Source organism: Ictidomys tridecemlineatus, chromosome 5 (genome assembly GCF_052094955.1).
Source record: "Ictidomys tridecemlineatus isolate mIctTri1 chromosome 5, mIctTri1.hap1, whole genome shotgun sequence".
Taxonomy (NCBI): Eukaryota; Metazoa; Chordata; class Mammalia; order Rodentia; family Sciuridae; genus Ictidomys; species Ictidomys tridecemlineatus.
The window spans coordinates 110,551,326-110,576,707 of record NC_135481.1 but is presented as its reverse complement, the minus strand read 5'-3'; the positions used below and the strand labels follow the sequence as shown (position 1 = coordinate 110,576,707).

The following is a 25,382-nucleotide window of genomic DNA, read 5'->3' as shown; positions in this document are numbered from 1 at the left end:
TTAGTAGTAGATGGATACAATATCTTTATTTTTATTTATTTATTTTTATGTGGTGCTGAGATCAAACCCAGTGCCTCTTGCTTGTGAGGCCAGCGCTCTACCAACCCATTCCCAGTCCTTTTTATATTTTACTTAGAGATAGGGTCTCACAGAATTGTTAAGGTCTTGCTAAGTTGCTGAGGCTGGCTTTAAACTTGAGATCCTCCTGCCTCAGCCTCCTGAGCTGCTGGGATTACAGGTGTGCACCACCAAGCCTGGCAGTTGTTTGTACTCTTGATGACTGCATTCTAACTGGAGTGAAATGAAGTCTCATTGCAGTTTTGATTTGCATTTCCCTCATTGCTAAGGATGTTGAACGTTTTTTAATGTATTTGTTGTCCATTTGTATTTCTTCTTTTGAGAAATATCTGTTTCATTTGCCCGTTTTTTGATTAGGTTATTAGTTTTTTTAGTGTTAAGTTTTTTTAGTTCTTTATATATTCTGGACATTAGTCAGAAGTATAGCTGGCAAAGATTTCTTCCTTCTGTAGGATTTCTTTTCATCCTCTTGTTTGATTTACTGTGCAGGAGCTTTTAGTTTGATGCCACCCCACTTACTGTTTTTTGGTTTTATTTCTTGAGCTTTAGGAGTCTGATTAAGGAAATCAATACCTGTATGTTGGAGTACTGAGCCTGTTTTCTTCTAGCATTTGCAGACTTTCTGGTTTAATTCCCAAGTCTTTGATTCACTTTGAGTTGACTTTTCTGTAGGGTTAGAGACAGGAATCCAGTTTCATTCTTCTATGGGTGTCTAGTTTTCCCAGCACAATTTGTTTAAAAGGCTATCTTCTTAATGGTATTGCTTTCTTTTAATTGGGTATTCTTTAAAGCCTTTCAGATTGCAAGTTGTTGTATCATCATACCTCTGCTCTCCCCTTAATAGTCCTGATGGTTTTCCCAGTGCAGTGTCTCCTGTATGCCAGGCTCCATTCTCTTACTTTAGGTTGTCTCTCCTACGACCTAGTGAGGTGGGTCCCACATTGTAAGACATTGCACATAGTAAATCAAGGCACTAACAGAGTAGTTGACTCACTGGAGATTACATGGCTAGTCAACAGAGGAGGCAGGATTCCGTTCCAAGGTACCTTGGAATAGAGCATGCTTATAAGGCTGCACGCATGCCAGATGAGCGCGCTACCGCTTGAGCCACATCCCCAGCCCTTTTTTTTTTTTTTTTTACATAATACCTTTATTTTATTTATTTTTACGTGGTGCTGAGGATCAAACCCAGGGCCTCGTACATGCTAGGCGAGCACTCTACCGCTGAGCCACAACCCCTGCGTTTTTCTTTTCTTTTGTTGGATTTAGTGCCTACATATTTTATAGAAGCTATAAATGGTAGCTTTTGAAAATTATGCTTTTAAAATTACTTCTAGAAGCATATAGAAATGAAATTAATTTTGTTCATTAATCTTATATCTAAAAACCTTGATTGATTTGTCATATGTTTTAAAGGATATTTCTACAAAGCTAAGGTTATAAGTGAAAAACAGTAACCATTTTATTTCTTCCTTTCCTATCCTTATGTTTAATTTCTTTTGCTTGACTTCTGGCTTGCACTTCCTATGGTGATAGTGTCTTGTTCCGCAAGTTGGAGGATTTTAACATTTTACCATTTATTTGGTCATAGTTATAGGTTGTTTCATAGTTAGCTTCTTTGTCAAATTAGTGAAGTTTCCATCTACCTAGTTATTAGTGGATTTTTTTAATCAAAAATATGCATTAGCAAAGGGGAGGGAGGGGAAAGGCGGTATGAGGGTAGGAAAGACAGTTGAGGGAGATGGACATCATTACCCTAAGTACATGTATGAAGACATGAATGGTGCAACTCCACTTTGTGTATAACCAGAGACATGAAAAATTGTGCACTATATGTGTAATATGAATTATAATGCATTCTGCTGCCATATATAACAAATTTTAAAAAATAGGCATTAGATTATATTAGATGCTTTTTCCATATCAATTGAGATGAAATTATTAACACGTTAATATGAATGATGTGTGTATTTATATATAGTTTTAATATCAATTCATCTTTTATTTTTTATCTTTGGTACTTGGAATTAAATCTACAGGCACTTTACACTGAGTTATATCCCAGTCCTTTTTTTAATTATTATTTTTAAAATTTTGAAACAGAGTCTTACTAAGTTGCTGAGGGTCTTGCTTAGTTGCTGAGACTGGCCTCCAACATGCAGTCCTCCTGCTTTAGCCTCCCAAGTTGCTGGGATTACAGATGTGTGCCATCAGACCTGGTTCCAGATTTTATATTTTTGGTCTAAACCTAGTTGGGTTATGATGTTACCTTTTTAATACCCAGTAGGATTCCGTTAACTAATATTTTAATATTTTACTTGGGTGTGTGTGTGTGTGTGTGTGTGTGTGTGTGTGCGTGCGTGTGTACGCGTGCGTGCGTGCATATATTTGTGTGTGTGACCAAAATGGAGCTGTAATTTTCTGTTTTTTTTTTTTTAATTTATTCAATTAACTAATTAATTTGTATCAAGACTATACTGGCCTCAGACAGTAAGTTAGGGAGAATTACCTCTTCTTTTAAATTTGATAAAAGAACTGTTTTGACATAAAATATTACCTTGAAAATTTTCTAGTTTTTTAATTATAAACATAGATAATCAGAAAACTTTTGCTTTTGAAAATGCATTGTTTCCTATTGTTTTAGAAACTGTAATTTCTACTACAGTGTCTCAAACTCTTAAGTATTCTAAATGAAGGACTCGCCTTGCAGTGGCTTTTTTGCTCTGGCCAGACTCCTAGGAACACTGTCAGAACAGGGTCCTGTTGAGACAGATCCATGGGTGGAAGTTTCTGTATTCACTCAGTTATGCTTAGATCCAGGATACCCATCTACATGAGCGGCATGGATCAGTCGATAATCATAACCTCTTAGGGATGGAAATTCATCCTTCCTTCTTTCCTCCCTCCCTTCTTCCCTCTCTCTTTTTCTTTCTCTCTGCTTTCTCTTAGGTAACAATCTCTCCCTCTCTCTCTCTTTGCTACTTTGCTCAGTAATAGGAAAGTTTCATGCAACCCTTTGGGTTTCAGGTTAATCCTGTGAGATGATCCATATTGGGCAAGCTCTGAATCTTGACTTCTGGCCTGTTCCCCCATGAAGCTACCAAACCAAAGCTGAGTGCAGGACACAGGCCATTGTCTCCAGGGCAAACATGGCCCTGAGGAGCTGATTTTCTACCATTCTCTCTGGGCTCCTTCTTCCCCAAGTTTTGACCTGGCAGTTCTCCACTGCCTTCTAAGTTCTTTGGTAATTTTTAAGGTGATTTTGTATTGAGTGTCTTATCCAGCATTTTTAGTTTGTTCAGAGGGTAATTGATTGTCTAAAAACAGAAAATCATATGAATTATTAAGTATTTTTATTCCAAACTTTTAAAAAATATATTTTCCAGACATGGGTAGACTATTAAATATTAGAAGACTATTTATAAGAAATGTAGAAAATGTATAAAATTACCAATGCATTTCTAAAATTCAGTAATTTTGGCATTTTACTTGTGATATATCTTCTCTTGCCGTTTGAAGCATATGAAGGCCACGGCCACTTATTGTTCTTGTATAGAATATCATTTAGAAGCCATAAGCTAAATATTGATTTTCATGTGACATAAAAACAGTATCATAAGATAGTGATGCAATTTAATGAATGTGCTATTGAAACTCAACTTTATCATTTCATGCATTATTTATGAGAAAAACATGGAATGTTTTCCATTGTCATGAAGGTATTATTTTCAAGGTATAAATATCTAAAAATCTTATTTATTTATTTATTTCCATACTGGGGATCAAACCCAGGGCCTTACACATGTCAGGCAAATGCTCTGCCAGAGAGCCATGTCCCCAGCCTTTGAAAATCACTTTTTTGTTGAACTCAACTTCAGGATTAATTAAAATGCATACTTACTATATTTATATCTAGTGTAAAATAATTGACTATCTCTGTCCACGTGTGCCCAGAGATAGCATGTACCCGAATTCCAGACTCCCAGAAGGAAAACATGTGTCCAACATGAACCATATCGTTTGCCCAAACAGTCGCAGGCACAGTGATCCACCCTTGTCAGTTAACTGCTGTGTGATCCTTCTGATGCCAGGCGGAGGCCAGCCGTGGGTGCCGGGTAGCAGTCAGACCAGCTGTGCTGCCTCTTCTGCACATGGAGCTGTGGCTGGGGTTTTTATAGCACTTAGTATGTGGCAAGTGCTGTCCTAGGCCCTTTCTCATTTTCTCCTCATGACAGCGTTTCGTAGATGAGAAATTGAGGGCCAGACAGGTTAAAAAACCTGACCGTGGTTGCACGGCAACAGATAGTAATAACGGATTTGAACCCAGCCCTCAGAAACCATGATTTTATCAAATACTTTTGGTTTTTTAAGGAATTACTTTCCTGTCTGACCTCATGGGTAAGATGCTGTATACATCCTATAAAACTGTCATTAAAAGAAGCAGGCTCTTTCAATCTGCATTGTTGTTTCATGGCTCTTAATTTTCAGATTTGGAAATTATTCTAATTATCCTGTGCAAACCTCCCTGATCTCCTAGGCTTTTCTCAGCCTTTGTGTTCCTGGGTTAGAGGATCTAATTTTTTTTTTCCACTCTTTGTACAGAAAGGGTTTCTGGTCCTTGACTATTAATTTACTTCCACTATTGTTTCTATATTTCCTTTTGTTGTCTTCTGAAATGTAGCAATTAGAACTGCAAACAGAGAAGATGTCGTGTCTCTGTGGTCTGTAAACAAAGACAAGAACGTGGTCTTTGTCCATTTGGTCTGTTGCTTCAAAAACACCATCAACTGGGTAGCGAATGCACCACAGAAATTAATTCCTCACACTTCTGGAGGCTGGATAGTTCAAGAGCAAGGAGGCTGTTGATCTGGAGTCTGGTGAAGGCCTACTTTCTGGTTCATTCTTGCTGCCCTCTAGCTGCATCCTCATATGATGGAAGGGGAGAATTTTTATGAGGCCACCTTAGAATCTTAGAGCCTCTTCTAAGGGCACTAATCACTTCCAAAAGGCCCCCCTCATCCCACCATCACACTGGGGATTAGGTTTCAACATGTGAAGTTTGGAGGGACACACATGTTCAGCCCCTAGCCAGTGTTTCCTCTTTCATTTCCTTCCTTCCAATTCTCATGCTTGTATGGGCCATATTGTATACTGGATGGTGCCCACAGGGTGTATGAAGTTTAAATCTCTTAGGTGGCCATCTGGGATACAGCTGGCAATGAGGAGTTCGCCTCTCAACAAGAGCACTTAGGTTATTTTCTTCTGATTGAAATGAAAGGATCTACTATTTACTATATCCATTCCCAAGAAAATACATTACAGCTTCAAGAAAAGTTTGAGTGTTAAAACAAATGCTGAAATATAATACAGATGTTTAATGTCTTGCTGCAATATTATTTTACTGTTCACAGTCACCTGCTTTTTTGATCCCTGTCTATATTTGCTTTCTTTGTTTCATAACACCTGTTCCTGAGAATATATTTTCAGTCTGTTGTTTTTTCTAAATGGGTGGCACATGTTAGAAAAAGGTTGATTCTTACTAGTGTCTTTCAGTAAATACCTGAGGACTCTTGTTATTTTGTTTTCAGTACTATATTGTTTTTACTTAAATATCACATAAGAAATCATTCTGTGTCACTGGGTTATGATATTTATTTAAATGTTTATAGAGAGGAAAAAAGTTATTTCTAGTTTTAACTTTTAAAAAAGAATTCCCAGACTTCAAACCATTTCTACAGGCTCAGTTTATAATGCTCATGTGGTCATGTGCATGTTACCTGAGATACTTGACACCTTCTATTTCAGGTTTTTACATATACAGTTCCCTTTTGAAGCAGCACATTATCTGAAAAGTGACATCCCTCATCTCCTACCCCCACCCCCATCATCTCTGCTACCACATCTTATGTCAATCAGAGCACTTTCCAGATCTCTCCTTCTTTGCCTATTGTGTCCCTCTTGCTGGTCTATAAAGCTTTATGAGAGCAGCCTTGACCTTGAGATGTTCAGATTAGCACAAAGCACATAGTCATTTACTTCTTGTCAAATGAATCAATGAATTTATTAAAGACTGCACAAAACAAGCTATTTATGTTAGAAATGACATTTGATCCTTACTAATTTGAACTCATGAAATTTTCTGTGGCTTACTTAGGACTTAAAGAGAGTATTCATGCTGGCCTTATGTTTAGGTTCCAGTAATTAGCTAATTAAAATGTTAACGATGGGTATATTTAATCTCTAGGCTTGATTAAGTTTTCTGAATCTTTGGACTCTGTATTTGCCATAAACTATCAAAAGTACAGTTAAGCAGAACTCCTGTCACATTTTCAAGAACACTAAATACATGCATTGGTCTTTTGGTGTCCATTGAAAATATTTTAAACACAGAAAGTGTAGAGAATAACATAATGTATAACTTGCACTTCTGCCATCTAAATTTAACCAGTTTTAACATTTGCCATATTTGCTAAAAAAATTTTAAAGAAATAAAATATCACACATAAAATTTAAAATCCTTGTTTTTTTCTTCCTTGGTTCCTTCCCCTCCATCTAGAATCACAATCCACATTTTGATATTTATCAATCTTATTCCTATTCTAATATTTTGGCATTGAATTTATTAATAAATAATACATCATCTTCTGTGGCATATTTTCAAGTGTTATGTACATGGGGATGTTTTGTACATAACTTGGACCTTGGTTTTTTTCATCCAACACTAAGTCTTTGAGATTCATTGTGATGATACATGTAGCTCTTGTAGTTCATTCATTTTCATTGCCGTGTAAAATTTCATTTTGTTTCCTATCTCTGGTGGAAGGACACTTCAGTTGTTCTCAGTTATTCACCATGTGATTAAAACGCAGTAAGCTTTCTTGAACCTTTCCATTTGTGCACATGTGCCAGAATTTCTGCAGAGCAGTGCTTCAGGATCTTTTTCAACTATAGCCCTCCCGGAGTATTTATAAAGCACATTTAGGTGAACAGACAGATTGCTTCTGAATGAAGGCAGACTGCCTGCCTGCCTGCCTGCCTGCCTGCCCAAAAGATCTTGGGGCTGCACATCTTGCCCCAGCTGTAAGCCAGCTGTGGTGCAGCTTTGGGAAGCTGTGGTCTTTGTGTTTCTCAGGACAGAGTCAAAGACTATGCACTTTCATGTGTATTTTTACATTGATAATAAGTTCAAATGGTATCAGAGCATATAACTTCCAATATATTATAAACACAGACACTTAAAATTAACATATCACCCTTTTTAATGTGTCTGGTGTAATCTAAACACCACAATGATTTGACATTCATCATTTCGCTTTAGTAACATGAGAGGTATGAGACCAAGTTCCTTAACAATTTGAAGTTTCACAAATTAAAATATTTATATTTATATTGTTATTATTCCCACATTAGATTTTATCCTAATGTAATTTTCATCTTTCTGGCTTTTACTGTCAGTGTTTTTCAATTAGATTTATCAGGGTATAATTTCCATATGGGGTTATATGCATTTTGATGGCTACGTGCTTGTGTAACCAGGGACACAGTGGACAGAGAGTATCCCTTTCAGTTTCCTTCCTCTGCTCCTGGCCTCAGGCGCTTCTGATCTGAGTTTTGTCCGTGTTACTCCCCTTTGCAGAATGTTGTGCAAGTGGTCACATGACATTCTGGCCTCTGTACCGGGCTTCTTCCACTCACCATAATGCACTTGAGATTCACGTGCCCGGCTGCCCATTGGGGTGTGCACAGCAGTGACTGGTTCCTTGTCATTGCCGAGTAGTGTTCTGGGTGGTTAAAAGCACCTCTCATTCTTCAGCTGGCAGACACCTGCTTCCATTTGGGGATGTTTGTGAACAATGCTGCTGTAACACCTGTGTGCAGGTCTTGGCGTGGATGTTTTTATTTCTTTCTGGTTGAATGGAATTTCTGAGTCTTATGGTAAAGAAGTGTTTTAAATTTGTAAGAAACTGGCACACCATTTCTTTTTTATTTATGTATCTTCACTGACAAAAATTGTATATATTTATATATATAACATTGATGCTGCGAAATATGTGTACTTTGTGGAATGGCTGATGGAACTGTGAAGCATCATTACCACACTGGCTTGTCAGTGTGTACTCACACACCTGATGAGCGTGCTTTAAATCTGCTTTCCCATAGAGCTGTTTTCCTAAGGGCCAAAACATGTTTTCATTCTCACTAGTGAAATACGAGTGAGCCAGTTGCTGCACGTCATTGCTGGTCCGTGGTCTCTTTTTGTTTTGTTTTGTTTCCAGTCATCTCTAGTAGGTGTGTGGTGGCTATCTCAGTTTTAATTCACACTTCTCTGATGACTAGTGACTTCAGCTATTATTTCTTGATCTTAACTTGCCAGCCATATTTCTTTAATGAAGTGTGTTAAGTCTTTTGCCCAGTGTTTTAATTGGTTTTAAAGCCTTGAGTTGTAAGAGATTTTATATTTTCATGTACAAGTTCTAGACTATGCTTTTTGTTCATTTCCTTGATAATTCTTTCAGAAGTTCTTCTTATTTTAATGAAATCCAATTTGTTGGTTTTTGTAATCATTCATACTTTTCTTGTCTTATGTTGATAATCTTTGCCTTACCTAAGTGTGACGGTTAATCTTATGTCAACTTGGTCAGGCCACATTGACCAAGAACTGGTCTAGATATGCTGGAAAGGTGTTTTAAAGATACGATTAACACCTGCATCCATGGATTTTGGTAGAGCAGACTGCTGTCCACAGTGCCTCATCTTGTCAGCTGAATGCCCTAAATGACTCCTGAGGAGGGCCTCTGCCTGCAGACCACCTTCAGGTCAGAGACAGCAGCAGCAGCTCTTTCCTGGACTGTTATATTACGTTGGCCTGTTTGTCCTTGTGCAAGTGTCACACTTAATTATATGGCTTTATAATAACCCTTGATATCAAAAATAAATAAATAAATAAATAGACCTTGATAGCAAGTAGTATAAATAGTATAAATTCTAGAGCTTTGTAATTTCTTCAGAATCAGCTTGGCTATTTTTAGTTCATTAGAATTTCTTATGTATTTTCCGTTTCTGTCAAAAAAGTTTTGGTAGGTGCTGCAGTCTGGCTGGGCACAATTCTGGAGCCACTTGTCAAAAGAAACTAACTTTATTTTTAGAACTACAAATGCCAAACAAAACAGCTCCTCAGGAAAAAACCCTCAGAGCCCAGCTGCCACCACCGGCTACCCACAAGCCTCTCACCCACACAAGCCTCACCACCTCCCACAATCCTCCTGCTCTTGAGGCCGATTGGCTGGGTCACATGGGCGGAGCCAAAGAAGTCCCCCAATGAGCAGCTCTGTGATCTGAAAGGGCAGGGAAACAGCCCAATGAACATCACCGCAGAGGAGCCAATCAGCTAGATGTTGCTGGGGCCGCTGTGAGCCAATCATCAGCTGGCAGCTGGAAGTTTGCTGGGGCCCCTTTGGCTGTGGCTCTCAACAGGTAGGTAGGTTGGAAAATTTATATTGAATCTCTAGTGTAGATTAAGTTGAGGAGAACTGAAAATGTCAAATATTCTGAGTCTTTCATACATGAATGAGGTATACCCTTTCATTTTTAACGTCTTCTTTAATTTTCTTATTGTTTTCTTGTTTTACTATAAAACAAGAACATACTTTTTTATATTTGTACATATTTTGTCAGGTGACTCCTAGATATTTCATTTCTATGTTGTTATATGATTTAGATTTTTAAATTTTACATTCAACTTAATTAATTAGACAAACATTTAGTTTTTAATGTGGTGACAGCAGCACTGCTAAATGTTGTAGTCTGCTCTGGCTGCTCTAACAAAATACTGTAGACTAGGTGGTTTACATAACAGTTCTTGGGGGCGGGAAGTCTAAGGTCAGGGGACATACCGGTCAGGCTCTGATGAGAGCCTTTCTCCTAGCTTCAGATGGCTGCCTTCTTGCTGTAGGGAGTGTGCACCTGGAGAGAGACAGAGTGTGGGGGAGAGAGACAGAGTGTGGGGGAGAGAGCTTTTCCTCTTCTTACAAGGGCGTTAATCCATTATGAGGGCTCCTCCCTCAGTACCTAATCACCTCCCAAGTGTCCCCCTCCAAATACTATTCTATTGTAGGTAGGGCTTCAACATAGAACTTGGGAAGAGGACACGTTTAGTACATGACCTCAATTTATTAATTCTAATCATTTATCTTACTAATTTTGACAGTTGGTGTTCTTTTAAAAACTTTCTAGACATACAGTCATGTCATCTTCAATTGATAATTTTATTTCTTCTCTTCCATCTTTTCTGTTATTGATTTTCTTTTCTAATTGCATTGGCTGGGGCCTCCTGTACTGTGCTGAATAAAAGTTATACTAGTAGACATACTGTTTCTTTCCGGTCTCGTTTCCTGTATCACATCAGGTGTGATGTTTGCAGTAGTGTTTTGCATTTTTTTAAATAGTTTTTTTTTTTTTTTGGTTGTAGTTGGACACAATACCTTTATCTTATTTATTTATTTTTATGTGGTGCTAGGATCAAACCCAGAGTCTCATACATGCTAGGTGACTGCTCTACCACTGAGCCACAACCCCAGCCCCTGCATTTTGTTGTGATTTGGGGGTAGATATATAACCTTCATTAGATTAAAGGAGCTCCTACTTTGCTAGAAAACTTTTTATCATAAATAGATGTTGACTTTTATCAAGTACTTTCTACTTATTATGGTCATGTTTTCCCCTTTTGTGAATGTGATGAGTGCAGTAGTATTTTAAAGCTTTATCATCACTACAACTAAAAGACCTGACTGGCACAGTTGTAGAGTAGGAAAAGTTTATTTGGGGCCTCACGTTTTAGAGGTCTCAGTTCATAGATAGTAGGCTTCATTCCTCAGGCCTCAAGGTGAGGCAGGACGTCATGGTGGAAGAGTGTGGCAGACGGAACCAGCTCACGTCATGATCAGAAAGCAGGGCAGGAGAGAGGAAGAGAAGGAAAGAGGGAGAGAGGGATATTCCACATGCCAGATACAAGTATGTACTCCAAACCATGCCCTCAGTTCCCCACTTCCTCCAGCCACACACCACCTGCCTTTAGTTACCACTCAGTTAATCCCATCAGGAGATTGATTCACTGATTGGGTTAAGATTCTCGCAACCCATTCACTTTTCCTCTGAACCTTCTTGCATTGTCTCTCTCTCACTTGAGTTTTCTGGGGACACTTCACATCCAAACCATAACATTCTGCCCCTGACCCCAAAAGCTCACACTCATCTGACAATGCAAAATACATTTAGTCCGTTTCCAAGAGTCCCAGAGTCTCAACAGTTCCGAGATTGCTCAAAGTTCAAGTCCAGAGTATTCTCTGAGGCGCAAGGCAATCTCACATTGTGAGCTCCTGTAAAATTAAAAGCAATTTAAAAGTATCCAATATATAAAGGTACAGAGTAAACATTTCCATTCAGAAAAATAGGGGCATAGAAAGAAGGGATAGGATCAAAGAAAGACTGAAATCCAGCTGGGCAAACAAGTCCTGTAGCTCCAAATGTTCAACATCTGGGGCACATGGCATGGTGATCTTCTGTCCAAAGGGCTTGTGTAGCTCTTCCCCTGTGGTCTTGTTGTTTGTAGTCCAATTAGGCTTTCTGTTGGCTTGTCTCTGCTTGATTCCCACAGCTTTCCTAGAACCATGTCCTACATTACTGGCATTTCTTAATCTCAAGGATCTCCACTGAAACCTTGGTTTCCTCCTCACATCTCCACATGTTGCCCTCTGTAGGCTGCCTGCAGGGACTCCAACCCTGCTGCACTTTGCCAGGCCTCCGAGGCCTTCCTTTGAAATCTTGGTACAAGTCTCCATGACCCCCCAAGTCTAGCATTCTTCAGTCTTGCAGAACTAGCACCATGTCATTTACACCAAGGTCTTCTGCCATCTTGAACAGTAGCCAAGCCTCCAGGGACCATGGCTGCAACAGCCTCTGAGTGCCTGGGTAGCTGAGCATGTTGAAAAAACTTTCTAGGTCCCCTTGTGCAAGAAGGGTACCCCACTCGTCTCTTCTCAAGATAATTTTTACTTTTACTTTTTTGAGTCTGAGATGGATATGGTCTTGCCAATTCCTGAGAGGCCTCAGGCCATCTTTCTTAAACTCTCTGGGCAAAGTCTTTAGCATTACTTTAGCGGCCATAAAAGTCTTTAAAAACTTCAACTTCCATAGCCCCAGTTTTACTCCTGCCTTTCAAGTCCAAGTTTTTCAGATCTTTCTGCTCTGCTTTGTGCTCCTGAATATCACAGTAAATTTGGCTAAAAGCCACCAGCAATACCCAGTCACTTCTTGAATGCTATGATGCCTAGAAATTTCTTCTGCCAGATTAAGAAGTCCATTGCTCACAGAAATTCGGGACACAAGCAAAAGGGAGGCAACTTCTCAGCCAGGACATAACAGGAATGGGCTCTAGTTCAATTACCAATAGTGTTCTCCTTTTCTTTTAAACCCTTTTGAGCCCTGTCTTCACTGTCCGTGGTCCTATTGGCATCTGGTCTTCTGAGCTCCCACCAGAATTGGCCATTAAGCTCCTCTTACAGCAGTCTAAAGCATTTCCAGCTTACAATTCTACACATCTCAATATTCCTCCAACCAATTCCAAAAAGCTCCAAATGCTTCTAAACCACGTGGTCAGATTAGTCATAGCAGCAACTCCACTCCTGGTACCAATTTCTGTTTTAGTCATCTTTCTTCACTGCTTTGAATAAAAGACCCCACCAGAACAATTGTGGAGGATGAAAAGTTTATTTTGGGGCTCATGGTTTCAGAGGTCTCACTCCATAGGCAGCTAGCTCCATTCCTTGGGGGCTCCAGGTGAGGCTACAAGTCATGGCAGAATATGGAGGAGGAAAGCAGCTCACATTATGATCAGGAAGCTGAGAGAGAGAGACTCCACTTGTCAGATACAAATATATATCCCAAAGTCATGCCCCCAGTTCCCCCCTCCTCCAGCCATTCACCTGCCTTTAGTTACCACTTAGTTAATCAGTTCACAGATAGTAGGCTTAATCCCATCAGGGGATTAATTCTCTGATGGGTTTAGACTCTCACAACCCAATTACTATTCCTCTGAACCTTCTTGCATTGTCTCACATGTAAATTTTGGGGGGACACTCACATCCAAACCATAACAAGTAGACATTAACAGTAAAATTAGAGAAATATTGTACCATTAATGAATATAAGGTTTCAAAAAAAATAATAATTATATAATGGGTTTTTGTTAATAGCATTATTTATAGTAAAATGTGCAACATAATCCTGTTAAATTTATCTGTATCTAACAAGTACTTGGTAGGAAGAAATAAATGAATAAGAGATGTGGTTTAGAAGTGACAGGTGGCTTGGGATTTATGACTAAATAAAAAGTAAACATATTTATATGCCCAGTCATCTTTTGATGAAGGTTAATGAAAATGTTTCTTTTATGATTCTGAACAAATTTTCAAGAAACCATAAAATGTTCCTCTGTTATAACATCAGCTCTTTTTATTCTGGGATATACAGACTATTATTTTGTTAAGGTAACCTCCGTCTCCATCAAATCATGCATTAAATGTAATTGAGCCATGGACTGAAAGGCTGGTGAATCAGAATATTCATCCTTTCCTCACTCCTGAGAACAGTGAACATTTACAGAATGCCCACTGTGGAGCACATTGTTATCTTTCATCATCTTGGGTGTAAATCTTAAGTTGGATGGGTGATAGATGGATAGATAGAGAGATGAAATTTTCCTTGAGTTTTCTCTGGATAAATAAACCATCACAGCTGTTTCTTACAGATGGTCTCTTTGGCTTGCCCTTGAAAGACTTTCTGTGGGCAGTGCACTCTTCGGCAATGGTTGGGGAAGTAAAGTCAAGATGACGACATAAAAAATCATCACTATTCTGTAACACACTTGAATTCGGGACATTTCAACACACACCCTACATACCCTTCACATCATGTGTCACCTTTAATAGAAACAAATAGTCAGACTGGAGTGCCTGAACTTCTCATTGCAGAGTTTGTTATGCACTGAGTGAAGGCTTCGTTCACATTGTCTCTCTGGCATGTGAAAGTCTTCAAACACCCAAGAAACACAAACATAAGATGCATTTTGGGAAAGAAATGTGTCTTTATGCTGTAAAGTAGAAGAGAGGTGCTTGAAGAGAAACTGGGATCAGAAAACCAGTGTCAGTCCACACAAGTATGTTCTTGAGCAAACTAGTTTAGGGAAAGATTATAAATAGAGGTGGACGCTCTAGTGGTTGAATCCCTTAATGCCACCATGCTGTGTACCCTAGGCATATGTGTGCCTGCATTTAGTACTAGATATGATCTGGATATGAGCTCAGGTTTGAAGCTATTATATTCAAGGGAATGCCCATCTCCAACTTTATACCTCAACTCATGATAAAGGTAAATTTAAGAGATGTAAAATTGAAAAGTTAAAATTTTGGACAGTGTTTATAGTAGAATTTCTAAAATATGTTAGTTTCAAGTCATGAAGTAAACCCAAACTGTAAACAGCTCTAAAAATAGTGTAGACAAAACTTAAAAAAAAAAAAAGGATAGTGAATTTTGGAGAGACTAAGGTTTTTTTATGTTGATATTGGTAAAGAGCACAAGTATATTCACTTTTTTATTATTTGTTAACAAGTTTTTATTGAGGCACTTGTTAACTTGCTTAGGCGAGGCAGTGGACATGATGTGATGTGAACTAGATTGTTTTAACATATGATGTGAAATGGCAAAACACAACAAGCAAGTAAATTATAACAACAATAACAATGCCCTCAATTATTCTAAGTGCTAAGAAGTAAAGAAATAGGTTGATTAAAGCAAGTAATCAGGTAGTCACTGTAGATTGGGTGCTTGTGGAGACCAAGTGGGGGGCATGTATGTTTGTATTTTGAGTGGTATCACCCAGCAGTGGACCTTATGGACCATGGGTCTGACCCATGAGTTGAATCCTAAGGAGTTATGCTCTCAGAGGAGGAGATACCTAGGGGAAAGGGCAAGAGAAGTTCTGAAATGGTCCCTCCTTTACCCTGTGAGTCACTTCTGTTCTTTTTTTCCCAGTTTATAGATGGGTAGAGTGAGATACAGAAATTCAGTAACTTTTCAGATATGTTTAGTTAACTGTGTAAATCGATGAGTGAGAGTTCAAACCTACCTGTGCTGGTTCAGAGCTTACTTTCTTAACCACTGTGGTCTAATATTACTTTCCCCACAAGTAATACTAGTTTTCATTTTAGTGAAAGAGCCAAGAAAAGAATCAAGCAGACTAACCCCAAAGCTTATACTCTTGTCAACGACATTAAATGTCTTTCATTAAGTCAGAGTTAAGCACAAAGATACCTGGTATGTTTTTATCATTCATTTTCTATTAAGTAATTAACATTTTCCCCATTTTATTATTTGATTCTTATTTTTAATTAATTATGAACCACCTTGGGGGGGAAAGAAAATTGGTAGGAGATTCTCAGTTCAGGATCAATTTGGAAAGTGATAGAATTTTTTAATATGATACCACATTAATGTGATACTCAATTAATTTAAGCCCTTTCATCTAGCTATATAGTCCAATATTTAAGAGAAAGAAATCTGTTGTGGTCCATTATAATATAAGATATGTTTTGTTGTAGCAGCCTGAATGGACCACAACATATCTATATCTGATAAACAATAGAAAATTATTTCTCAAAGTTCTGGATGCTGGTGAGTCCAGGCTCAAGGTGCCAGCAGATCTGGAGTCTGGTAAGGGCTCACCTTTGGTTCATAGATGGTGCCTTTCTCCTGTGTCCTCTCAGTGCAAGGTGGCTCTCTGAGCCTCTTAGGTTGACACCAATCCCATTATGAGAACTCTGACCCGTGATCTCATCTCCTGGAGGCCCTCCTCCTAATACCATCACATTGGCAGATTAGGTCAACATGTGGATTGAGGGGAGGGCACACAGAGGTTTGGACCATAGTAGAACCATACAACAAATATTAAGAAAGGTATACTCACAACATTTAGAATAAATGGAAATCGAAAAATGTGTGATAGTCTAAAATATTATCAAGGGCACCCATGTATATATCTGACATTTCAGATAGAAAAACTTTGTTCCAGAGAGTTTAAACATAATGAATTTTACTTAAATTTTTCTGTATCTCTGTGCCATCCCCATGTTGTAACGGGAGAAGCAGCAGGACTGTTCCCTTTTTGTAATTAGAAAAAACAGGACCTTATAAGGCCACTTGTGGATGAGTCAAGCGGAATCTCAGGTAAGCTCGAGTCCTCAACCTTTCCACCATACTTCTTAGAAATTTTTGTCTCCAGTTATAAAAATAGGAACAAGAGTTTAGCTGTGCGAGTTAGCTTCAAGTTAATTTTGGCAAAATCAAAGTGTGCTCTTAAAAATATTTATTCAGACAAGTAAAAGAAAATGATGGTGTGTGTTTTTAAGTAATGGAGGTGTTTGTTTTTTGTCTTATTACTTGGATTTTTTTTTTGGTAGCTTACTATAGCTAAATAAATTAGATGCATTGCAACTTCTTGAAAAATAGTTAAAGTGTAATTCATTGAAACAAGTTTAAGTTGAATAAAGGATGTGTTTTTTATAGGATTATATCATAGTTGATATTATACATTCATAATAAAAGGTGTCAGGAAGAGAGTAATGCATGGCTATGGTACTGGAAGGAACCAACATCTGGACCAACAGAAGTGATAAAATAACAGGAAATAACCTAAATTTCAGAAAAGAAGAAGTGTCTGATATCTTAAAATACAAATGAAGGAAGACAAATAGGCTAAAAAGACAAAAATAATTGAATGATGTAAGAGTTTGCCCACCAGATTTTAACAAAAACAGTGGAGAGCAGAAAATTCTGGGCTAAATATTGAATATAATAGGTACTGAATAATTATCAAAGAGTAGGAGAATAGGGAATGTTTTGATAAAAGGGTCAAAAGGAGGCAGAAAATATAGTTTAGGTCAATTCAAATAAGGGTAAAGTAATAGAGGAAATAAATTCCAAATAGATGATGTTCAAAGATAGTGAAAGTATATTCTAATGTTATGCACATTGCTTAGCAACAAGCAATTAAAAATGAAAAAGGAAGTATAAAAAGCAATTAAAGGAAGAAAGAGACATATGCCTTGTAAAGTAATCAGATACAAGGTGAAAATGAGCAAAGCCAAGATGGAAAGTAAATTTAGACCTCAAAGAAGTTTAAGATAAATGTTCACATTTATGATTGTCTCCTAGCTCAATTTTTAAAAGATTTAGACATTGAATTATAATAATAATTGAAATAATTGCTGAAAGTTATTGACATTGGTTGCATACTCTTTATATAAAGTAGTAAGAATATATTCAAATATTCAAGTGATTTAATATTTTAAAGATAAATGTTTTAATACAATATAAGAACAAATCTGTGAAATGGTGAAAAATATGATTTAGGAAGGCATTTGGTGATGATTTCATTTTTATTTTGGGTATGAATTGTTGCTCTGAACATATCTAATACCTTATTTTAAATATTTAGATAGTGGTTAGTGTCCAAACTGTTTGTAAAGTTCAAAAGTACCTTTATATAAATAACCGCTTCTAAAGGCCAGTAGATACATTTAAAAATAAGTAAATTAATTCATCCCATATCCAGCAGTTAAAATAGAATGTATTTCCAATGCATGGATTTAGATTTGACCTTGTAAAAACTGAAAGCAGTATACCTCATACCACCCAAACTCCCCATACCACTATTTCTCCAGGCCTCATTTAATAAATGGAATCCTATCTCTATCTCATTCTTTCCTCAGAGCCATCTTTTGGTCTATCCCATCCACAAGCTAGAGTCCCCCCCACCCCGCCCCCCACATCTGTCTTTCAAAATAGTAGAGCCTTGATTCTTTTCATCCCATTTAAGTAAGTAAGCAGCATTCCCTGGTGTTGGAGAAGAGGAGAAAAGACTGAACAACAAACGTAGAAACAGTTCAACAAAAGTGGTCATAACCAGCCTTTCATTACTGAATTCTGGGACTTGAGTGTCATTCCTCATGATAGAGCTTAACAGTGCTTTCTGCTTTTTTAGGGCTCCTGTAGCTCAGGTTTTCAAGGCTGAGAGAGATCAGTTACAGTGCCGGTTGCCTCCAAATCAGCAAGCCAGTGACCACACATGAAAGGTGCCTTCCACGTACTCTGCTTTGTGTTTTAATTTACCCATTGCTAAAGCCCGATGCTTTCAATTAAAGCAAAAGATCAGAACAACTGCCTCACCTTTCCATGGACTTAAAATACCAGATTTCATTGAGTTCGAGATACCACTGATTCTAGGAGCACCATCCACGTACCACTAGTGACAGAAAATATCCTACTTGTGAAACTGACACACTGCTTGTAAAATGCATCACTATTGAGGGAAAAAGTATCTGAGAATTAGTGAGGTAATATGATGTGCACTTAGCCACCTCGTTCTAAATTATCTTCAGTATCATATACCAATTGCTAATCCCGTATTTCGTTCTGCCCTTTAAAATATTCTTGCCCTATTACCCTATTTCTCTACGTGTAACCTTGATTTTGCCCAAGAATAGTTTGAACCATCTACCCCTAGAGTTTCTCTTTGACAACCTTAGTTAAACATCCCTCTCCGACCTCTACTGGCCTTGTGAGAGGATGCAGGGAGAGCTATGGATACTCAGTGGGCTCATTCTTGCCCTGTAAGCAAGATCTGGGCATCAGGACAGGAAGACCTGATCTCTACACAGCCATTCAGTATTGGTTGGGCTCCTGCTAGATGCCTGGCATTGTGAGGGTGTTCTAAGTTAAAGCACTGAACACGACATGTTCCCGTAGGCAGGGAGCCTGCTGGGAGAGACGCTGTGTAAGCAGGGACCAGAATTCACCTACATTTAGCCAGGCCAGGCAGCACTGCCAGGAGCTGAAGTTCCTCTTCACCTTGACTTATAGTCTCCCTCTTTTATTTTCTGATCCAGAGTTGGCCCTTTGTACTAGCAAATGAATAGAACCTACTGCCTCTACATTACATAGAAGGCCACCAGGAATTCTCCCCAAGGGCTACCTACACCCATGTGCATACTTTGAGCAGGAATTGCTCTACTCCTAACGAGCTACTCCAAATAGAAGCAGGAACAACTTATGGTAAGGATGATGTTAGGCTCCATGTTGGAAGTAACATGTCAAAGAGGCCCAGTACCCTGTGACGTAGGATGTGACCACCACGACACAGTCTGTGGTACCATTTCCTGCTCCTCCACCAGCACCAGCACCACTACTACCGTCAGTAATTAGTCCCATTGTGAGCCCTAGAGCACCTCTAATCCAGCCAGGCTTCTTCAAAAAGAAGTCTGCTTGCTGTTTCCACGTCCCGTCTCTTCACTTCCCCAGGCAGCACAGCGCGGCTTTCCCCTCCAGCAGCTCTACTGAATCATCCTGCTGAGTGCACCAAGAGACTCCGCCTGTCTGAGTCAACGGAGCTCTTCAGTCCTTGACCTCTCCTTGGGGTTCAGCGCTGGTGACCATTCCTTCCCCAGAACACTCTTTTCCATTGGTTCTGTGATGGTGCTTGCCTGGGCCTAGGCCTTAGCCTTTCCTTTCCATCCCACTATGGTGGCCCTCAGTGCCTTTACTCTTCTTCCCCCGCACTCCTCTCTGGGGGTCTTCATCCTCAGCCGCTGTCCCCACAGGGAGGCCTCCTGGTTCTGTTCCTTTCCTCCAGTCTTGTTCCTCAGCTTCAGATCCCCATCTTGAGCTCCTTCTGAATCTCTCTCGAGGTGTCCCCCGCTGAACCCTGAAACTCCATGTGCTCTAAATGTCTTATATTATCTTCACCTCAGACCTGCTCTCCTTCTCTTTGCTTACATTATTTTGTCCATGATATCGCCACATACCAGTTACCCCCATCAAGAAGCTTCAAGTCAACTTCTTTTCTTGATCTCAATTCTGTCCAATCTGCCACCATTTGTCTCCACCTCGCCATCATTGATCCATGCTGTTATTAGATGCTATCCCAAAGCACCACAGACTGGGTGGCTTAAACAACAGATTGACTCTGGAGAGTGGAAATCTGAGAACCAGGTGTGGCGAGGCTGGCCTCTCTCATGGGCTTACTGATAACTGCCTTCTCCCTGTGTCTCCTCAGGGTCTTCCCTCTGGGTGTGCCTGTGAAATCTCTTCCTGTAAGGACAGTGGCATACTGGACTGGGGAATCACCCTAGTGACTTCTGCTTAGTTACCTCGTTAAAAACCTTGTCTCTAGGCACAGTCACATTCTGAGGAACTGAGGGTTCAAACTTCCACACGGGACTCTGGGGAGACACAGTCCATCTGAGAGTAGTTTATGGCTTACTCTCCTAACTTACTTTCTGCATCCAGGATCATAGTATGTAGACACTCTAATAGATCCTTCATACCACCATCAAGGAGATTATTCTGACTTCAATATGAATGAGCACATTAGTCTCCCTTAAAATTCTTAAAGTCTTGACATCAGATGGAGCACGGCATCCAGCTTCCTGCCCCTGGCACTTCTTCAGGGTGTACGTGGCCACCTTCCTGTTCCCACTGTGACCCAACCATTCTGAGTCACTTAAGTTTTAGGCCTGCACCTCTGTACTTGCAGTTGTGGCTCTCTGTGCCTGGGATTTCTCTTAACCCTACCTCCCTCTGTCTTACCAACTGGAGCTCATTTAAGACTCGACTCAGGGAGTGCATTCTGCAGGAAGTCTTCCTGCTCAGTGACCAGGAGGTAATGCAGCAAATAGCAACAGTACAAATGAAGAGAAAAATGCTAAATTAATACACGAAAAACACCTTTTCCATGACACAATTCAGTTTAAGATTTGGGTAATGTAAATTAAGCTGTTAGGGACTTTTTCTCATTCTGTGAAGCCTTTGAAACTTTTCTTTAAAGGGACAGATTTTGGGGCTGGAGGTATAGTTCAATGGGAGAGTGCTTGACTAGCATGCACCAGGCCCTGGGTTCCATCCTCAGAATCACAAAAATAAATAAATAAATAAATAAACAAACAAACAAACGAACAAACAGACAAATAAATAAATAAATATCATTTTCATCTTCCTTAACCATCAGCTCAGGGCCCATCTCCTGGCATTAAATCACTTCCTATCACCTTCCTAAATCAGGAGTCTTGTCCATAGGACTGCATGGAAGCCAGAGCCCCCCCCCCACCTCTGCAGTCTCTGTATTTCACCATAGACACATAGCAGCAATGCAGTTTTTTTTTTTTAAAGAGTAAAAATTGTAAGAAATGCAGTACAAATGGTGAACTGTACATTAGTAGTGACATGGGGAATCTGACAGAGTTGGGGGAAGAGGTGTAAATTGCAGGATAATATCAAGGAAAGGCCAGCATGTCAGTGACGTAGGGGACATGATGGACTTCAAGAAAAGGTATAAATTGCAGGGTAATATACAGGGGAGGTCAGTACATTAGTAACATGGGAAAACTGACCATTTGGGAGGAAAAGGTGCAAATTGTAGGATAATGTAAAGCAGGGCGCTCCTCACACCAGGAAGCCCCGCCGGCCAGACTCACTGGCTTCAGCTTTCAGGATTTTTCCAGTTCTGTCTCACAGCAGATCTTTGTATTTTATAATCATTAAAACAATTTCAAACTAATATTACAGAGAAAAATATTGTTCTTGCTTAATAGAGGAAAAAACTGAGTCAGAAAGATTCTCTCAAAACCTCTGAAGGCCCGAACTTTAAATGTCACGTGTGTTAACTAATAAGTGCACAAATTTTGGGGTTTCCTTGCTGTCTGCAGACACACATTCCTCCAAAAGGTTATGTAAGTGTGTGTGTGTATGTGTGTGTGTGTGTGTGTGTGTGTATGACTCTTGTTTATAAGTTTAAACTAGAATTTTAAATAGTCATACAATTTTTAGAAATTACTTAAGTTTTGAATATAATGATGAGAACTATGCTCCTCCACCCTCTATTGATTCTACATGGCTTGTGGGTGAAGCACTGACTCTCCTTTCTTCCAGCCTCTAGCCTTTCTTCCAGGCCATTTATATAGCAAACAGCCTTGGGAAGACAGATGGTATCTCCTTTCAGAGCAAGAGGTTCACAGACAACTGCTCCAACCACATCAGGGTTGTTGCTAACTCTCCTCTGGGCAGGAGGACTTGCTCACCAATATGGCGATCAGCCTCAGGCACACCCATTGAAATAATGTACACAGATTTGTCCTGGGTGGATAGGCTTAGTTACTGATACTATAATTTGGATGTGATTTGTCCCCCAAGGGTTCATGTGTTGAAGCTTGGTCCCCAGTGTGGTGATGTTAAAAGGTAGCAGGATCTTTTAAGAATGGGTACCTAGTGTGAGATCATTACTGGCCCCTCCCCTCCACTCTAGTTTCCTGTCTCACTATTTAATCTCTTCCCTCATATATGCTCTCACCATTATGCCATCTGCCATGATGTGACACAGCCAACTGGGCCCTCTTGCCAGAAAGAGTGCCATATTATTTATACTCTCAGCCTCTGAAACTATGTTATAGTGACAGAAAACAGACCAATACACTAAGCACTTAAAAGGATCCAGATACTTAGGCTGGAGTTGTGGCTCAGTGGTAGAGCACTCGCCTGGCGTGTGGGAGAAACTGGGTTCTATCTTCAACACCACAAAAAATAAATAAATAAAAATAAAGATAATGTGTCCATCTACAACTAAAAAAAAATGTTTAAAAAAGGACCCAGGTACTCTAAACTCAGGTTTCCTCTTCTGTAATGCACCCCTTTTTGTGTAGAGCATTTATTCAGGCCCATCTGCATCATCCCATAAGACTGACACATTATGCTTATGCTCTTGCTGCTTGCTGTGCCATAATAAAGTCCTTCATCTCTGATCCAGTAGTCCTGGGCCTTCTGCCTGCACATGGGAGCCTGTGGCCTTTGGCATCTTACAAGAAGGCTTCTTACAAGAAATCCTTCACATTTTTTAAAGTTTTTTCAATAAATATGGGATGCTGACCCCCATAACTTTCTGGAAGAAGGATGAAGAAATCATGGTCCTTAACAGGATTTGAGGGAAGTCCATGGGAATTAGTACCAAATATGTTAAACACACTATATGGTCAATCAGGCAGTCATGATCCTCTGCTTTATTTCTTGATGATGAAGAGGAAATGGGGAGGTGGTTGCAGTATATTCTCAGACAGTGTCTTGGTCATTGCCAACTCTCCACCAGGCAGGAGGACTTCTTCACCAATATGGTGATCAGCCTCAGGTTCATCCCATTGAAATAGTGTACAAGATTCACCCTGGGTAGATAGAATGTTCTCCCTTTCAGATAACAGTCACTTAGGTGCTCATACTGAGTGGGAATGAAAAGAAACTGGTGATTTCTAGAGCAGAAGCTGGAGGAGCCTTAGAACTTTGGTGGTCCTCAGGATGAGGCTGGGGCATGTGATGCATCAGGGAAGAATAGTGACAGCTGCACCTTGTTAGCTCAGCCCCACCTGCACTCTGTCATGCCAATCTTATTTGGAGAAAAAGATCTCAAAATTTTTTTCAGTGTTTAGTTAAACTAAGCAATATACATTTAAAACTGGAAGCATACTAATTTGAAAAGTAAGAGAATAATAAAATCAAAATTACAGAGAACAATTACTTCTGAAGATGAGCTACACGACTAAGGTCAGGAGGAAACACACAGGTGGTATTGGTAATTTTCTAGTCTTTAACTTGGGAATGGGTTCATAAGTCTTGTTTTTATTTTCATACTTATAATGTGCCTATTTGTTACACCTATTTCTTTGTGTATATCAACTATTAGATAATAAATTTTTTGCAGTCATCTTTCTTTATAATTTTATAATTAAAATTACTGAATTGCTATGAAAGAAACATATAACAACTGTTAGATTCTTTTGTGGATTTTAGTAGAGAGCATGGTATCTTCCTTTAAAAACCCTACAATATTCAATAAGAATGTCCCAAACAGGAAAATGGTATATTTATATACTATCACAGGAGAAATACTGGAGATGGTCAGTATTTTACCTATTTGAAATAGTAGCTATATCATGAAATCATTGCAAATAAATTCTCTGGTATTTGCCTAAGCTAAGATTAATTAAAAATTACTTTAGCTTGATGTCTAATTCTACATGTAGGGGATTTTCATCATTTCTGAAAGACTGTAAACACCTACATTTATGATGTGGAGGGGTTGTTACCCTGGAATTTAAGAAATTGGAATAATATTATCTATAGTCTTCTACCAGCTTCACTGTCCATGGAGAATGAAGTCTATCTTATTTCCATTTCTAGTTTATTATAGTTTGGATCTTAAATGTTCCCTAAAAGCCTATGTCTTAAAGGCTTGGTTGACAGCCCTTGAAGGGAATCCTGGTACCCTGGACTTATCTCTCTCTCTCTCTCTCTCTCTCTCTCTCTCTCTCTCTCTCTCTCTCTCTCTCTCTCTTTCTTTCTCCCCCTCTCTCTCTCCCCCTCTCCCTTTCCCTCCCTCTCTCCCTCCCTCCCTCTCTGCTTTCTGACTGCTATGAGATGAGCAGCCTCCTCCATCATGTGCTGTCACTATAATGTTCTTGCTGCCACAGGCCCAAAATAACAGGATCAAGCAACCATGGACTGAAACTTATGAAACCATGAGCCATAATAAACCTTTCCTCTTTTTAAGTTTATTTTCTTGGGTATTTTGTCACAGTGACAGAAAGCTAACTAATACACATTTTTATCTAGTCAAGAGAGAATGTTTCTTCAAACCTTTCTCAGGTGGTAAAACCAAAGAGAGTTTTGTGCTTTTTATGGCACCTGAGAATGACTGCAGGTCTTTGATGACAGCTTATCTCAAAAGAAGGTCTCTGGTGTCTCTCCAACCCTAATCAGATTGCAGGAGGGTATCTTGCTGCTTTGGATTAGCTGACATAGGGAGTTAAGACACTGGATTCTTCATGATGTCTTTTATATTGCTCTCATCATAAATAATACTAGCTAATATTTTATCACCTACTGAAGACCCAACACTTTCCATGCTTTGTTTTATTTATTCTTTACAATAACCCTGGGGTGGCTGCTATCAGTGTTCCCATTTCTGTTGAGGAAGCAGTGACTCAGAGGGACATGAAGTCACTTCTCATAGTCTCTTATCCACAACACAAACTTGTACTTTGGATTTTATTTATTTTTTCTTGCTACCAGAGCTTGAACCCAAGGGCATTTAACCACTAAACCACATCCCAGCCTTTATTTTTTATTTTAAGACACTAAGTTGCTCAGGGCCTCAC

General features: G+C 39.2%; 1 protein-coding gene across 4 annotated transcripts in view; it reads left to right on the top strand.

Moving 5' to 3' along the window:
• The window catches only part of Efcab11 (EF-hand calcium binding domain 11), a 156,553-nt gene that overhangs the window by 67,386 nt on the left and 63,785 nt on the right, over positions 1 to 25,382 (top strand). The window contains exon 6 of one of the 4 annotated variants that reach the window (XM_078050704.1): positions 18,173 to 18,275. The exons of the other annotated variants lie outside the window; for them this stretch is intronic. Within the exon in view, the coding sequence (XP_077906830.1) occupies positions 18,173 to 18,260 (88 nt within the window). The 3' untranslated portion in view covers positions 18,261 to 18,275. Of the gene's footprint in view, positions 1 to 18,172; positions 18,276 to 25,382 lie in introns of those variants that run through there. 4 annotated transcript variants of the gene reach the window in all.